The following is a 15,086-nucleotide window of genomic DNA, read 5'->3' as shown; positions in this document are numbered from 1 at the left end:
AACGGTCCTGAGGAAGGGGTGAGGATGAAGAAAAGACACACAAAAAAGATGGGATCGGGAGGGCTGCAGCTCATTCCTGTTGCCAGCTGCCAGCCCCGAGTTTATTTTTTCAGCTTAATAAATACAGACACTGTTGATTGTGCTGAATAGCACCCCGCCCCACATTTCTTCCCTTAGCCCCATACTAAGTAATTCCTCCAAGGTCCTACGAATGCCTTTTCAGAGTAAACACCCTGCCTCCTGCAGGAGCTCAGGCCTTGGAAAGTATCCTTATCTCGGCTTCTAATGGGAACTTTTGGGGAGGATTGAGTCCTTGGCTTGGTATGTGGCTTAACTATCCTTTAACCCTTCAGGCCGGGGCCAGCTTCCTAATTAGCCTTTCTAGAATTTAGTATTGCTTTGGTGCCTCAAGGACTGGGTCAGGGAGCAGGAGAGCACCTCTGCAGCTCACCCAGGCAGCTCCTCTGTGCCTGGGGCCACAGCAGCTCACCCACATCTCCCTGGGAGCAGGGGAGCACATCCCCAGCTCACCTAGGCACTGTGCCTGGGGCCACAGCAGCTCACCCACATCTCCCCGGGAGCAGGGGAGCACATCCCCAGCTCACCCAGGCAGCTCCTCTGTGCCTGGGGCCACAGCAGCTCACCCACATCTCCCTGGGAGCAGGGGAGCACATCCCCAGCTCACCTAGGCACTGTGCCTGGGGCCACAGCAGCTCACCCACATCTCCCTGGGAGCAGGGGAGCACATCAGCAGCTCACCCAGGCAGCTCCTCTGTGCCTGGGGCCACAGCAGCTCACCCACATCTCCCAGGGAGCAGGGAGCACATCAGCAGCTCACCCAGGCAGCTCCTCTGTGCCTGGGGCCACAGCAGCTCACCCACATCTCCCAGGGAGCAGGGAGCACATCAGCAGCTCACCCAGGCAGCTCCTCTGTGCCTGGGGCCACAGCAGCTCACCCACATCTCCCAGGGAGCAGGGGAGCACTTCTGCAGCTCACACAGGCAGCTCCTCCGTGCCTAGGGCCACAACGGCTCCCCACATCTCCCCCCTATTTATTACTTTGAGACACCGTTATCTATTGCCTGCAGGCGTAGCATGTGGAGATCACGGCGAATTTCTTTAATTCCTTTTATACCCCTTTTTAGGAAGAGGGGTAAACATAACATTATTGTAAGGATAAAGAAAGCCAAGCAAGCCAATCCTATAGCTAAATGTGTAACACTTCCCATGGATGGCACTATGCTAAGGATTTTGTTAATGATGTTCTCTGCTGTTCTCCCTAAGTCTTCATCTAGCTGTGGAGCATTGCGAATATCTAAGATCTCCTTGTGTAAACTCTCGATATCTGAGGACACATTGCTGTCATGCCAAACCCCTAGGAGATGGCTTTGGATTTTTTCCCAGGGGTGCTCCGATTTGTTATATTCCTTCTGTGTGACACAGATCCATTTATATCTAGCATGGCAGGTAAAGGAAGTTCTCCTTTTTAATGCCTGCACCTCATCCCCTAGATAATTAACTACATCAAATAAGGCATTAATTCTGTCATTTAACTTGATATCAATGGCCTCCTGAGTTCCTAAGGCCGTGCTCACGTTTTTAGACAGTTGGTTGACTGCGTGGGCCGTCTGTATTTCTTTTGTGAGGGCCACAGCAGCGGTGGCAGCCGTGGCAATGAGGGAGGCTAGGGCGGCGATGCCCGCTGTCAGGAGACCGATGAATCGGTGCTTCTGTGGTGCTAAAGCACGCTCTACCTCTCCCCACAGTTGGAGCCCCTCATCACGACACCACGGCCCTGACACATTGACAGGCAACATCATAAAGGCGGGTTGTTGCACCACTAAGACCTGAGTACCCGAGGCCACTCCCATTACACAGTTTGCACGAGTACAGCTGTTACAGGTCACATTATAGCCCCAATCACTTTTGGTAGTTTTTACAGTCCCGACAACAAGCCCCCAAGGGTGTGGCACGCAGGCCTGAGCCCGTTGATACCGCTCAGCTGAGAGTCCGCCAACCTGGATGTGGCCTCGTTCGTCATTTGTTATGGACATATTAGGTCCCATGGCTGCAGCCAACCTCCACAGCTGTGTTTGTGGCCTTCCCCCGGGGACTGTCCAAAGGCCCTCAACAGTCCACCGATGAGTGGATCCAAGCTCAGATAAGGTTGGCCTTGTAGGGGCTCCAGTCCTGCAAGGTCTCATTGACCCCGGGTATGTTCCACACCGTGGCCTTGTCCTTCCTGCAGGTAGCCCATACAGGCCCCCGGTACGGTTCCTAGTGTCCGGCTCACACAGAGGGACATCAGGGGCTTCCCCAATGTCCTGTTTCGGAGCCCCACTGTTTTGTAGTCCCATGAGGGTTACTCTCCACCGGGTGTAATTTCCTGCTTTTATTCTGTAGGTGGAGTTATTAATAGTCACATCAAGGTACCACTGAGGCGTCCATGTCTGGTGTGTGGTTGTGTCAAGGGTGACACACCCTGTGGCCTCAGTGATGGCAGAGAGACAAATGGGCAGCTCTCCAGTAATCCCTGGAGACGGAAGGCAGCTATGTGGCCACTGCTGAGCCCCCCAAGCCCCCATGTGTAGTTGGTATAAACAGGAACGGGCCTAAGGCCCCATTCCGCAGCGTGGAGCACTGGGGGATCAGGCACATAAGCCCAATATACTTTGGCCCGTGCCGCAGGAGCTTGGCTCATCAAGAGCGCTAACATGGCCAAGAAGATGGTTGTGGCAGGAGGCGTCCCTCCTTGCCCATGAACCATGTCCTCAGCCTCCTTCATCTTTGTCTCCATCTGACTCCGGATCAGACGCCGCCTTGTTCTGATTCGGCGAGTGCGGGGCCGGTCCTCGAGACTCATCTGCTGCATTCCCTCTGTCAGTCACCTGGTTCTCCGCAAACCGCACCAGCCTCTCTGGGAGCCACCGGGCCGCCTCGGCATCCTGTGGGAAAACACAAACATGCCCTCGCCCCCAAATGAGTACTGGATCAGGACCCTGCCACTGCCCCGGGAGCGGATCTTCCCACCTCACGAGGGCATAGGTAGACCGAGACTTGGCTTGCCAAAAGCGCTGTCACCTTAGATTACATGTTGTTGAATTAAACTATTGGCATTAATATATGTATATATCAAATGACAATCCTTTTTAAAAAAAACACATCCATAATTTGCTTTCTATAGATAAAGCTATCAGTCTTGGCTCTACAACAGCAGACCTTGGTGTGAGTGCAGCCCAGAACTCAGCATCTTACATGCACCCTACTCTTCGACAAAGCTTTGCACGTTAAGCAGTCTCCTTTCCAGGGAAAGTCAACTCAGAAGTAGGAAATAAATCAATCACAATAAACAAGGGGTCATTACTGGGGAGGAGAGGTGAAAAAGTCCATTTTTCATCTAGCTGTTCAGCCCTTGCTTACCTGGGTGAGCCAGCTGCCTAGAAACTGGTATGATTAAGATTTGCACATGCTGTTCTATGACAACGTCCTTGATTGTCACAAGCTATGCCGTATATTTCCAGTCGCCCTCTCCTCTTTACCACTTTACTGCTCTAAAAAGACAGTTTTACTCTGATGTTCCCTGCGGTGTTTTCTTAGGATGCCTCCTTGCAGACAGCTATGCAATTTTTTTATCCATTCTTGTAGCCCTTGCATTTGCTGCTCTAAAAGTCCTAGCCACCCTCCAGACCCTTCCTCCTTGGGCTTTTCCTCCATTACCATGAGCCATTCATCCTCCTCACTGTATCGAGCCACGGCGTCCTCTAAGTCTGCCTTGTCCTGTGGACGGAGCTCATCGCCATCCTCACTACCCCCACCAACCTGTGCTAAAGCCTCTAAGGCCGGGGGACAAGGATTCTCAGGCAGAGGCTTCTCTCTATCCTTTGGAGCCGCAGCCCCAGGACCTCCGTACTCTGTGGCTCCCCCCCACCGCTTGCTTTCTGGGTCAAGATCTAGACAGTCCCTAATCAGGGTCCAGAGGGAAAGTGTTTCTACCGGCACCTCCGAGGGCCCATGGAGCGAATAATGCGTCTGCAGCTGTTTTCCAACCCACTGCCACGTTTCCCTGTTAACTGTGCCCTCTTTAGGGAACCAGGGGCAGATCTCCTCTACAAAGCTTAGAAACTTAAATATTTGTGCACTAGTGACCTTATCTCCCCTGGCTTTAAGCATACTTTTCAGCACTTAGACAAACAATTCTATACTACTTTCCTGTCCCATGATTTTTTACTCCCGACTGTAAATCAACTGCAATTCGTTCGCGCACCAACCTCTTACTTTTGTTCTCGGACGCGTCCCTTCCGCGACATCCTTCACCGGATCCTTACTCTCAGGTCCCTGTTCGGGCGCCACTTGCCGGAGCCCGCCGGCAGAGTCGAACGGTCCTGAGGAAGGGGTGAGGATGAAGAAAAGACACACAAAAAAGATGGGATCGGGAGGGCTGCAGCTCATTCCTGTTGCCAGCTGCCAGCCCCGAGTTTATTTTTTCAGCTTAATAAATACAGACACTGTTGATTGTGCTGAATAGCACCCCGCCCCACATTTCTTCCCTTAGCCCCATACTAAGTAATTCCTCCAAGGTCCTACGAATGCCTTTTCAGAGTAAACACCCTGCCTCCTGCAGGAGCTCAGGCCTTGGAAAGTATCCTTATCTCGGCTTCTAATGGGAACTTTTGGGGAGGATTGAGTCCTTGGCTTGGTATGTGGCTTAACTATCCTTTAACCCTTCAGGCCGGGGCCAGCTTCCTAATTAGCCTTTCTAGAATTTAGTATTGCTTTGGTGCCTCAAGGACTGGGTCAGGGAGCAGGAGAGCACCTCTGCAGCTCACCCAGGCAGCTCCTCTGTGCCTGGGGCCACAGCAGCTCACCCACATCTCCCTGGGAGCAGGGGAGCACATCCCCAGCTCACCTAGGCACTGTGCCTGGGGCCACAGCAGCTCACCCACATCTCCCCGGGAGCAGGGGAGCACATCCCCAGCTCACCCAGGCAGCTCCTCTGTGCCTGGGGCCACAGCAGCTCACCCACATCTCCCTGGGAGCAGGGGAGCACATCCCCAGCTCACCTAGGCACTGTGCCTGGGGCCACAGCAGCTCACCCACATCTCCCTGGGAGCAGGGGAGCACATCAGCAGCTCACCCAGGCAGCTCCTCTGTGCCTGGGGCCACAGCAGCTCACCCACATCTCCCAGGGAGCAGGGAGCACATCAGCAGCTCACCCAGGCAGCTCCTCTGTGCCTGGGGCCACAGCAGCTCACCCACATCTCCCAGGGAGCAGGGAGCACATCAGCAGCTCACCCAGGCAGCTCCTCTGTGCCTGGGGCCACAGCAGCTCACCCACATCTCCCAGGGAGCAGGGGAGCACTTCTGCAGCTCACACAGGCAGCTCCTCCGTGCCTAGGGCCACAACGGCTCCCCACATCTCCCCCCTATTTATTACTTTGAGACACCGTTATCTATTGCCTGCAGGCGTAGCATGTGGAGATCACGGCGAATTTCTTTAATTCCTTTTATACCCCTTTTTAGGAAGAGGGGTAAACATAACATTATTGTAAGGATAAAGAAAGCCAAGCAAGCCAATCCTATAGCTAAATGTGTAACACTTCCCATGGATGGCACTATGCTAAGGATTTTGTTAATGATGTTCTCTGCTGTTCTCCCTAAGTCTTCATCTAGCTGTGGAGCATTGCGAATATCTAAGATCTCCTTGTGTAAACTCTCGATATCTGAGGACACATTGCTGTCATGCCAAACCCCTAGGAGATGGCTTTGGATTTTTTCCCAGGGGTGCTCCGATTTGTTATATTCCTTCTGTGTGACACAGATCCATTTATATCTAGCATGGCAGGTAAAGGAAGTTCTCCTTTTTAATGCCTGCACCTCATCCCCTAGATAATTAACTACATCAAATAAGGCATTAATTCTGTCATTTAACTTGATATCAATGGCCTCCTGAGTTCCTAAGGCCGTGCTCACGTTTTTAGACAGTTGGTTGACTGCGTGGGCCGTCTGTATTTCTTTTGTGAGGGCCACAGCAGCGGTGGCAGCCGTGGCAATGAGGGAGGCTAGGGCGGCGATGCCCGCTGTCAGGAGACCGATGAATCGGTGCTTCTGTGGTGCTAAAGCACGCTCTACCTCTCCCCACAGTTGGAGCCCCTCATCACGACACCACGGCCCTGACACATTGACAGGCAACATCATAAAGGCGGGTTGTTGCACCACTAAGACCTGAGTACCCGAGGCCACTCCCATTACACAGTTTGCACGAGTACAGCTGTTACAGGTCACATTATAGCCCCAATCACTTTTGGTAGTTTTTACAGTCCCGACAACAAGCCCCCAAGGGTGTGGCACGCAGGCCTGAGCCCGTTGATACCGCTCAGCTGAGAGTCCGCCAACCTGGATGTGGCCTCGTTCGTCATTTGTTATGGACATATTAGGTCCCATGGCTGCAGCCAACCTCCACAGCTGTGTTTGTGGCCTTCCCCCGGGGACTGTCCAAAGGCCCTCAACAGTCCACCGATGAGTGGATCCAAGCTCAGATAAGGTTGGCCTTGTAGGGGCTCCAGTCCTGCAAGGTCTCATTGACCCCGGGTATGTTCCACACCGTGGCCTTGTCCTTCCTGCAGGTAGCCCATACAGGCCCCCGGTACGGTTCCTAGTGTCCGGCTCACACAGAGGGACATCAGGGGCTTCCCCAATGTCCTGTTTCGGAGCCCCACTGTTTTGTAGTCCCATGAGGGTTACTCTCCACCGGGTGTAATTTCCTGCTTTTATTCTGTAGGTGGAGTTATTAATAGTCACATCAAGGTACCACTGAGGCGTCCATGTCTGGTGTGTGGTTGTGTCAAGGGTGACACACCCTGTGGCCTCAGTGATGGCAGAGAGACAAATGGGCAGCTCTCCAGTAATCCCTGGAGACGGAAGGCAGCTATGTGGCCACTGCTGAGCCCCCCAAGCCCCCATGTGTAGTTGGTATAAACAGGAACGGGCCTAAGGCCCCATTCCGCAGCGTGGAGCACTGGGGGATCAGGCACATAAGCCCAATATACTTTGGCCCGTGCCGCAGGAGCTTGGCTCATCAAGAGCGCTAACATGGCCAAGAAGATGGTTGTGGCAGGAGGCGTCCCTCCTTGCCCATGAACCATGTCCTCAGCCTCCTTCATCTTTGTCTCCATCTGACTCCGGATCAGACGCCGCCTTGTTCTGATTCGGCGAGTGCGGGGCCGGTCCTCGAGACTCATCTGCTGCATTCCCTCTGTCAGTCACCTGGTTCTCCGCAAACCGCACCAGCCTCTCTGGGAGCCACCGGGCCGCCTCGGCATCCTGTGGGAAAACACAAACATGCCCTCGCCCCCAAATGAGTACTGGATCAGGACCCTGCCACTGCCCCGGGAGCGGATCTTCCCACCTCACGAGGGCATAGGTAGACCGAGACTTGGCTTGCCAAAAGCGCTGTCACCTTAGATTACATGTTGTTGAATTAAACTATTGGCATTAATATATGTATATATCAAATGACAATCCTTTTTAAAAAAAACACATCCATAATTTGCTTTCTATAGATAAAGCTATCAGTCTTGGCTCTACAACAGCAGACCTTGGTGTGAGTGCAGCCCAGAACTCAGCATCTTACATGCACCCTACTCTTCGACAAAGCTTTGCACGTTAAGCAGTCTCCTTTCCAGGGAAAGTCAACTCAGAAGTAGGAAATAAATCAATCACAATAAACAAGGGGTCATTACTGGGGAGGAGAGGTGAAAAAGTCCATTTTTCATCTAGCTGTTCAGCCCTTGCTTACCTGGGTGAGCCAGCTGCCTAGAAACTGGTATGATTAAGATTTGCACATGCTGTTCTATGACAACGTCCTTGATTGTCACAAGCTATGCCGTATATTTCCAGTCGCCCTCTCCTCTTTACCACTTTACTGCTCTAAAAAGACAGTTTTACTCTGATGTTCCCTGCGGTGTTTTCTTAGGATGCCTCCTTGCAGACAGCTATGCAATTTTTTTATCCATTCTTGTAGCCCTTGCATTTGCTGCTCTAAAAGTCCTAGCCACCCTCCAGACCCTTCCTCCTTGGGCTTTTCCTCCATTACCATGAGCCATTCATCCTCCTCACTGTATCGAGCCACGGCGTCCTCTAAGTCTGCCTTGTCCTGTGGACGGAGCTCATCGCCATCCTCACTACCCCCACCAACCTGTGCTAAAGCCTCTAAGGCCGGGGGACAAGGATTCTCAGGCAGAGGCTTCTCTCTATCCTTTGGAGCCGCAGCCCCAGGACCTCCGTACTCTGTGGCTCCCCCCCACCGCTTGCTTTCTGGGTCAAGATCTAGACAGTCCCTAATCAGGGTCCAGAGGGAAAGTGTTTCTACCGGCACCTCCGAGGGCCCATGGAGCGAATAATGCGTCTGCAGCTGTTTTCCAACCCACTGCCACGTTTCCCTGTTAACTGTGCCCTCTTTAGGGAACCAGGGGCAGATCTCCTCTACAAAGCTTAGAAACTTAAATATTTGTGCACTAGTGACCTTATCTCCCCTGGCTTTAAGCATACTTTTCAGCACTTAGACAAACAATTCTATACTACTTTCCTGTCCCATGATTTTTTACTCCCGACTGTAAATCAACTGCAATTCGTTCGCGCACCAACCTCTTACTTTTGTTCTCGGACGCGTCCCTTCCGCGACATCCTTCACCGGATCCTTACTCTCAGGTCCCTGTTCGGGCGCCACTTGCCGGAGCCCGCCGGCAGAGTCGAACGGTCCTGAGGAAGGGGTGAGGATGAAGAAAAGACAGACACAAAAAAGATGGGATCGGGAGGGCTGCAGCTCATTCCTGTTGCCAGCTGCCAGCCCCGAGTTTATTTTTTCAGCTTAATACAGACACTGTTGATTGTGCTGAATAGCACCCCGCCCCACATTTCTTCCCTTAGCCCCATACTAAGTAATTCCTCCAAGGTCCTACGAATGCCTTTTCAGAGTAAACACCCTGCCTCCTGCAGGAGCTCAGGCCTTGGAAAGTATCCTTATCTCGGCTTCTAATGGGAACTTTTGGGGAGGATTGAGTCCTTGGCTTGGTATGTGGCTTAACTATCCTTTAACCCTTCAGGCCGGGGCCAGCTTCCTAATTAGCCTTTCTAGAATTTAGTATTGCTTTGGTGCCTCAAGGACTGGGTCAGGGAGCAGGAGAGCACCTCTGCAGCTCACCCAGGCAGCTCCTCTGTGCCTGGGGCCACAGCAGCTCACCCACATCTCCCCTGGAGCAGGGGAGCACATCCCCAGCTCACCTAGGCACTGTGCCTGGGGCCACAGCAGCTCACCCACATCTCCCCGGGAGCAGGGGAGCACATCCCCAGCTCACCCAGGCAGCTCCTCTGTGCCTGGGGCCACAGCAGCTCACCCACATCTCCCTGGGAGCAGGGGAGCACATCCGCAGCTCACCCAGGCACTGTGCCTGGGGCCACAGCAGCTCACCCACATCTCCCCGGGAGCAGGGAGCACATCCGCAGCTCACCTAGGCACTGTGCCTGGGGCCACAGCAGCTCATCCACATCTCCCTGGGAGCAGGGGAGCACATCCGCAGCTCACCTAAGCACTGTGCCTGGGGCCACAGCAGCTCACCCACATCTCCCTGGGAGCAGGGGAGCACATCCGCAGCTCACCTAAGCACTGTGCCTGGGGCCACAGCAGCTCATCCACATCTCCCCGGGAGCAGGGGAGCACATCAGCAGCTCACCCAGGCAGCTCCTCTGTGCCTGGGGCCACAGCAGCTCACCCACATCTCCCAGGGAGCAGGGGAGCACTTCTGCAGCTCACACAGGCAGCTCCTCCGTGCCTAGGGCCACAACGGCTCCCCACAGTGTCCCTTTGTGGTTATGGACAAAACAGTGTGAATGTGACTGGTTGCTTGGTATATGGAGACTATGCATTTTGGAATTGTATTATTTAAATAAAACTGTAGAAGTCACTAAGGTCACCCAAGGCCAAGCATCCTCCCTCAGAGTTCTGGTCAGGTGTTCTCCCAGCCTCTACAAGAATCACTTTTGTCACCCAGCACCTGTGAAACATTGAAACGCTCTTATTGCTGGAAATGGGATTTGCCTCCCAGCAGGTTCTCCGTCAGTTGTTCCTTGAGCCAGTGGTTCTACCGCATAATCACCCTTCACTCACATTGGGGGAGAGCAGTCATATCTCCCCACAGCCATCTCAGGAATGGGCAGAACTGACCCCGGGAACACACACTTTCTTTTTATGACATAATTTCCATGCCCTCAGAATTCATCCTTCCATGAGTGCCCTCCAGCCTGTCAGCACTCATTTCCAACTGGGCTCCAGACACTGAATAAATGTTCCGCATGTCTGGACTATCACACCGAACAGTGGGTCTGTGTGTCCTTGGGCTTAGGTCCTTAGTAAATATTTTCAGTGAAGATTCGGTGAATTTTGCCTCTTCCCTGCCCTACACTCAGACAAGTGGCTTAATCCTAAATGGAGAACTTTGCCTCGGTCCCTGATAGGTTTCCTCCCTGGATTCAGTGTTCCAGCCCATAGAGATTGTTGGAAACCTTTATCGCTGCCTTTCATATTATGCATCTCGCTGTGTTTTGCAAAATTGGGAGGCATACTCCTATGTCTTTTGTTTAGACATTGGTGCAAACCCTGCCTTGGAGAGAAACAAAGTTTATCTGCCGCACCAGAGGGCCAGACTGTTTCATCCTATTGCCCTGCTGGGAGCACCAACATGTTTAGGAGTTAGAGCATTGCCACTCGGTTGATAGATACCACATGTACAAAAGTTAAGTGTGCATTTTTTTGAGAGGAGAACAATTCATTAATACCTTCTTGCCTTGAATATGAAGGGTACCTAGTAGTCATAATTTACATGTCCAAACGTGGGCGTGAACTGCATAGGGTGTGAACTGCATGGCGTTCTCCTGGCGAGGAGAACGAGTGGATGTGCCTGTTATCCGGAGGGTTGGGAAGCTGACAACATGCGGACAAAGCCTGGTCTATACTGAAATGTGAGCCCTTAAGTGAATGGGGCCACTGGGTACATCAGAGGGACAGGGTAGAGGAGGAACTGACGTATTCAGTTTTGAAATGCATGTCACTCTCAGTGGTGATGGAATATACTGTACTTCCCTTACCACATGCGGAAGAAAATACAATGCCCAACTTCAAAGACTACAGAACACACCCAGAGTCTATTCCGGAAATAAGACCCGCATATGCACTCGCACCCACAAGTTTCAGTGCAGAGTTCCCATGCATAGTTTTTAACGTTTCCATGAAATCCATCTTTCCTTACATGGGTAAATCACATCATTAAAACTCTGAACTAGGGTCCAGCTAATTAATTTTTGGGTTATGTCCAGATCCTTTGTTCTGTGTCCCAAACACAGCCATACCATTCAGCCCAGCTTCCAGTTCCCAGCTCCCAGCTCCCAGCTCCCAGCTCCCAGCTCCCAGCTCCCAGCTCCCAGCTCCCAGCTCCCAGCTCCCAGCTCCCAGCTCCCAGCTCCCAGCGGCAAACTTTACCGTCCTAGGAAAGGCCCGAGGCCCCATGCAGGGGGTCTTTTCGTCAGGTACACCACACAGAAGGGGCAGCCACTGCCTCCCTTCCCACAGTCTGCACACCAAGGCTGAGGCAGGAATGACCACAAGACTCTTTCCTTCTGAACAAACACATGACTGTTCCTGCAGTTCAGTCTGAGGTCACACCGGAATAAAGACCCTGACGGGGAAGTGGTGGTGAGAACACTTGACCCAGTGGCATCCAAGAAAGGCACAAATGCTCGCGCACATGACAGCCACGTCCCTCCATCCAAATATGGGCAGTTGACAGTCACAATGACAAAGGGCTATCGATTCCCCTTCAGAGCCTTTCTGAATTGACTAATGACCAGGGAGAGAGTTATAGGGATCAGAGTTTGGGCTCTGAGGGGTCGTCCATCACACCACTCTGACCCTCATTGCACACACATCCTGGAAGGTCCCACAAAAGCTGTCTTTTGGGATTGTTTGCACAACATGGGATACCATGAATAATGACAATTTATGTCCAAGGAGGAGTTGGCTCTGAAGGCCTCATCCACTGTAGCTAAATTGTAGGGCTGGGGCCCAGACAGCAGAGGGAGGCAGGAAGCCTTGTGAGTACTGAGGGCTCCAAGATGGGCAGCAGGGCCAGGGCTTGAGCTGAGGACCCCAACTGCAAACCCTTGGGGTCTCCAGCCTTTTTCTGATACCTCTCTTAGAGCATTACAATGCTGACCTTCGGTTGTGAGGATGAACCATGTTTCCTTTTAGGGTTTGTGGGACCCCGAGGATCCAAAGGCTTGGCGGGCCTCCCTGGCCCAGATGGACTCCCAGGTCCCAGCGGCGCACCAGGACCAGCTGGGCCACCAGGGGACAAGGGCATTCCTGGTGAAGTCCTGGGAGCCCAGCCTGGACCCCGGGGAGATGCTGGACTGCCCGGACAACCTGGACTGAAAGGCCTTCCTGGAGACAGAGGCCCACCTGGATTCAGGGGTAAGTCACCACGGCAGGAGGGGAGCAGGGGGTCTGATCCCACTGCACTGTGGCTCCCAGGGTGGCTCCGAAATCCCTTCTGGGGGATTTGGTAAGAAGAGACCGCACCGTATGGCACAAGTCTTACTTTTTCTTTTCCCCACTTAGTTCCAGCGTCCCTCCGGAATGTTTTTAGGACAAGAATCATCATCCTGTGCTTACCTTGTGTAGCCAGGAGCCACATGCAGACAAAACTGTGTCCGGCTTGCTTGGCTGTACTGGGCAGTTACAAAGGGGACCTACACAGCCGGGTTTCTGAGCAGAACTTCCAAATAACATCTCACACGAATTCATGGATCAGATTTTATTTAGCTGAGGGCAGCTGATTTTCTGTATTGTTCCTTTTTTACCAGATGTTCTATAAATGGAAATTGACTTAAACTATTGAGCTCCACAGACAACTGAAAGAACAAAATGCCTCAACCCAATTTTTAAGGCAACCACTTAAGTAGCAGAGGTCATTTAACCATTTATCCCTGGCCTGGCCTATTCACTTCTATGAGGGAGGCACTCCAGAAACTTGCGCTCAGACCAACCTCCACCCTGTTGGCCACGGTTCCCATGACCTTCCTTGGTCAGCACTCTCGGTTCATGCAGCCATAAAGGCGCTGGGTGGTGAAGTCCCCTTGTCTGTCCTTGTAGAAGAACAAAGTATTGTGGGAGGAGCCCGGCTTCCCAGTAAACTTCACTGCCTGCAGCACAGCCTGCCTGCTCTCCTGACTCCACCCTCAGCCACTAGCAATCCTACTTTCCCCCGAGCTGTGAACTCTAAAGATAGAACCCAAAAATAATTGTCCTCATTTCCCACAGTGAAACTGGAGTGCGTGAGAATTTATGCATCCTGCTTACTGCATACCTTTCTCCCCGATATGGTTTAAGAAATCAGATAACTGGGACATGGGCTTGAGAGTCTGGGTTGGTCCAAGACTAAGTTGATCCCTTTCATTATTGACCCCCTGCCCCAGTTCCCCCTGTGTCTGCCTCTTTTTCTCAAGCCAGCCCTGCACACTTGGGGGGCTGGTCAGGGATAGATGAACGAGTGGCCCTGAGAGTCATTGGAGAAACATTATGCAAGTGGCAGACGTTGGCCCTTCTACTGGTATTAATTGGATGAATGTAACAAACTTTATGTTCCAAGAAGAAAGGAGAATATGCCCAAATATAAGGAGGCCCGGAGAGTTAGTATTCAAAAAAAAAAATCTAGAAGAAAATATATGCTCATAGTTATCTGACCCCTGGCTAAGGCAGGGTATTCTAGACATAAAATCAAGGAAAGAAAACACACACACAAAATGTGTAAAATGCACAAATCTTAACATTCTACATGTCAAAAACAAAATGAAAATTTGGGAAGCAGAGTAAACTTTGAAATAGATATGAAGGAAAGTAAGTTAATGTATATGAGGAATCCTGAAATCTATAAGAAAAAAATCCAAAACCCCTAAGGCAAAATATCAAGGAAGAAAAAAAAATTTCACCAGAAAGCAAAAACTAAGAGAGAGAAATGTAACTCATAATCGAAAGCATGAAGAGTGAAACAGCTCGCACCTCACGCTTTCCTTGGTGTTGGCCCGCCCGGCTTCCGTCTGCTTCAGCGCCAGCTCTCCGTGCCGGGAAGGAGTGGGAGGAAAGCACACAGGGCAGCCCTGCCCGGCGTGGCTCAGCGGTTGAGCGTCGACCTAGGATCCAGGCGACCTGGGTTCGATTCCTGGTCAGGGGACATGCCCGGGTTGCGGGCTGCAGCCGATCAATGACTCTCTCATCATTGATGTTTCTATCTCTCTCTCTCCCTCTCCTTTCCTCTCTCTGAAATCAATAAAGATATATTTTTTTAAAAAAACACACAGGGCAGGCGCTCTGAGATCAGTGTGACGTGCAGTAAAAAAGCATCGAGTTCGCGTTTGCTTTGACCCACTAAGTCTCTTTCTAGGACACGTTCCTAAAGAAATGACTGACAACGTGGGCACAGATATACAGGGTGTCCCCCCAAAAAGGTATACACACTTAACACTGATAGCTCAATTAATATTTCTTTTCAGATTTAACCCATTGGAATTAATAATGTACAATAAATGTGTATACATTTTTGGGACACCCTGTATATATACCAAAAACCTCTTCCTTATAACACTGTTTGTAAGAACAAAAAAAAGATGTGGAGAGGACCAAATGTGTCCACATGATAGGAGATTATTCATGTAGTCATTTAACATGCTTATAAAGAGTATTTTAAATGTAGCAAGATGCTCAAAATATGAAGTCAACTGAAAAAAAGCTAGATTAAAATTTTACTTATAGTGTAATGTCAGTATTGGACAATATCTATTTCTAGGTATATTTATGTGAATAGAAAAATGGCCAGAAGATGTTAGTAATTATCTCAGGGTGATGGCATGAGTTACGTTGATCTTATCTTTTGTGCTTCTTTATATTTTCCAGAGTCCCTACAATCCAGAAAAAAATGAAATCCTATTTTTATAGAACAACTCTGAGGATGTTGATGTCATTTACAATGAACCGTATGGGT

General features: G+C 51.2%; 1 protein-coding gene across 1 annotated transcript in view; it reads left to right on the top strand.

The window, feature by feature from the left end:
- COL4A2 (collagen type IV alpha 2 chain) overlaps positions 1-15,086 on the top strand; it is a 191,826-nt gene that overhangs the window by 153,668 nt on the left and 23,072 nt on the right. Inside the window, exon 29 of the mRNA XM_087814230.1 lies at positions 12,299-12,520. Coding sequence (XP_087670356.1) covers positions 12,299-12,520 — 222 coding nt within the window. The remainder of the gene's footprint in view (positions 1-12,298; positions 12,521-15,086) is intronic.

The sequence above is a fragment of the Miniopterus natalensis genome, chromosome 2 (assembly GCF_054644295.1).
Source record: "Miniopterus natalensis isolate mMinNat1 chromosome 2, mMinNat1.hap1, whole genome shotgun sequence".
Lineage (NCBI taxonomy): Eukaryota > Metazoa > Chordata > Mammalia > Chiroptera > Miniopteridae > Miniopterus > Miniopterus natalensis.
This window is presented reverse-complemented; position numbering and strand designations above follow the sequence as displayed.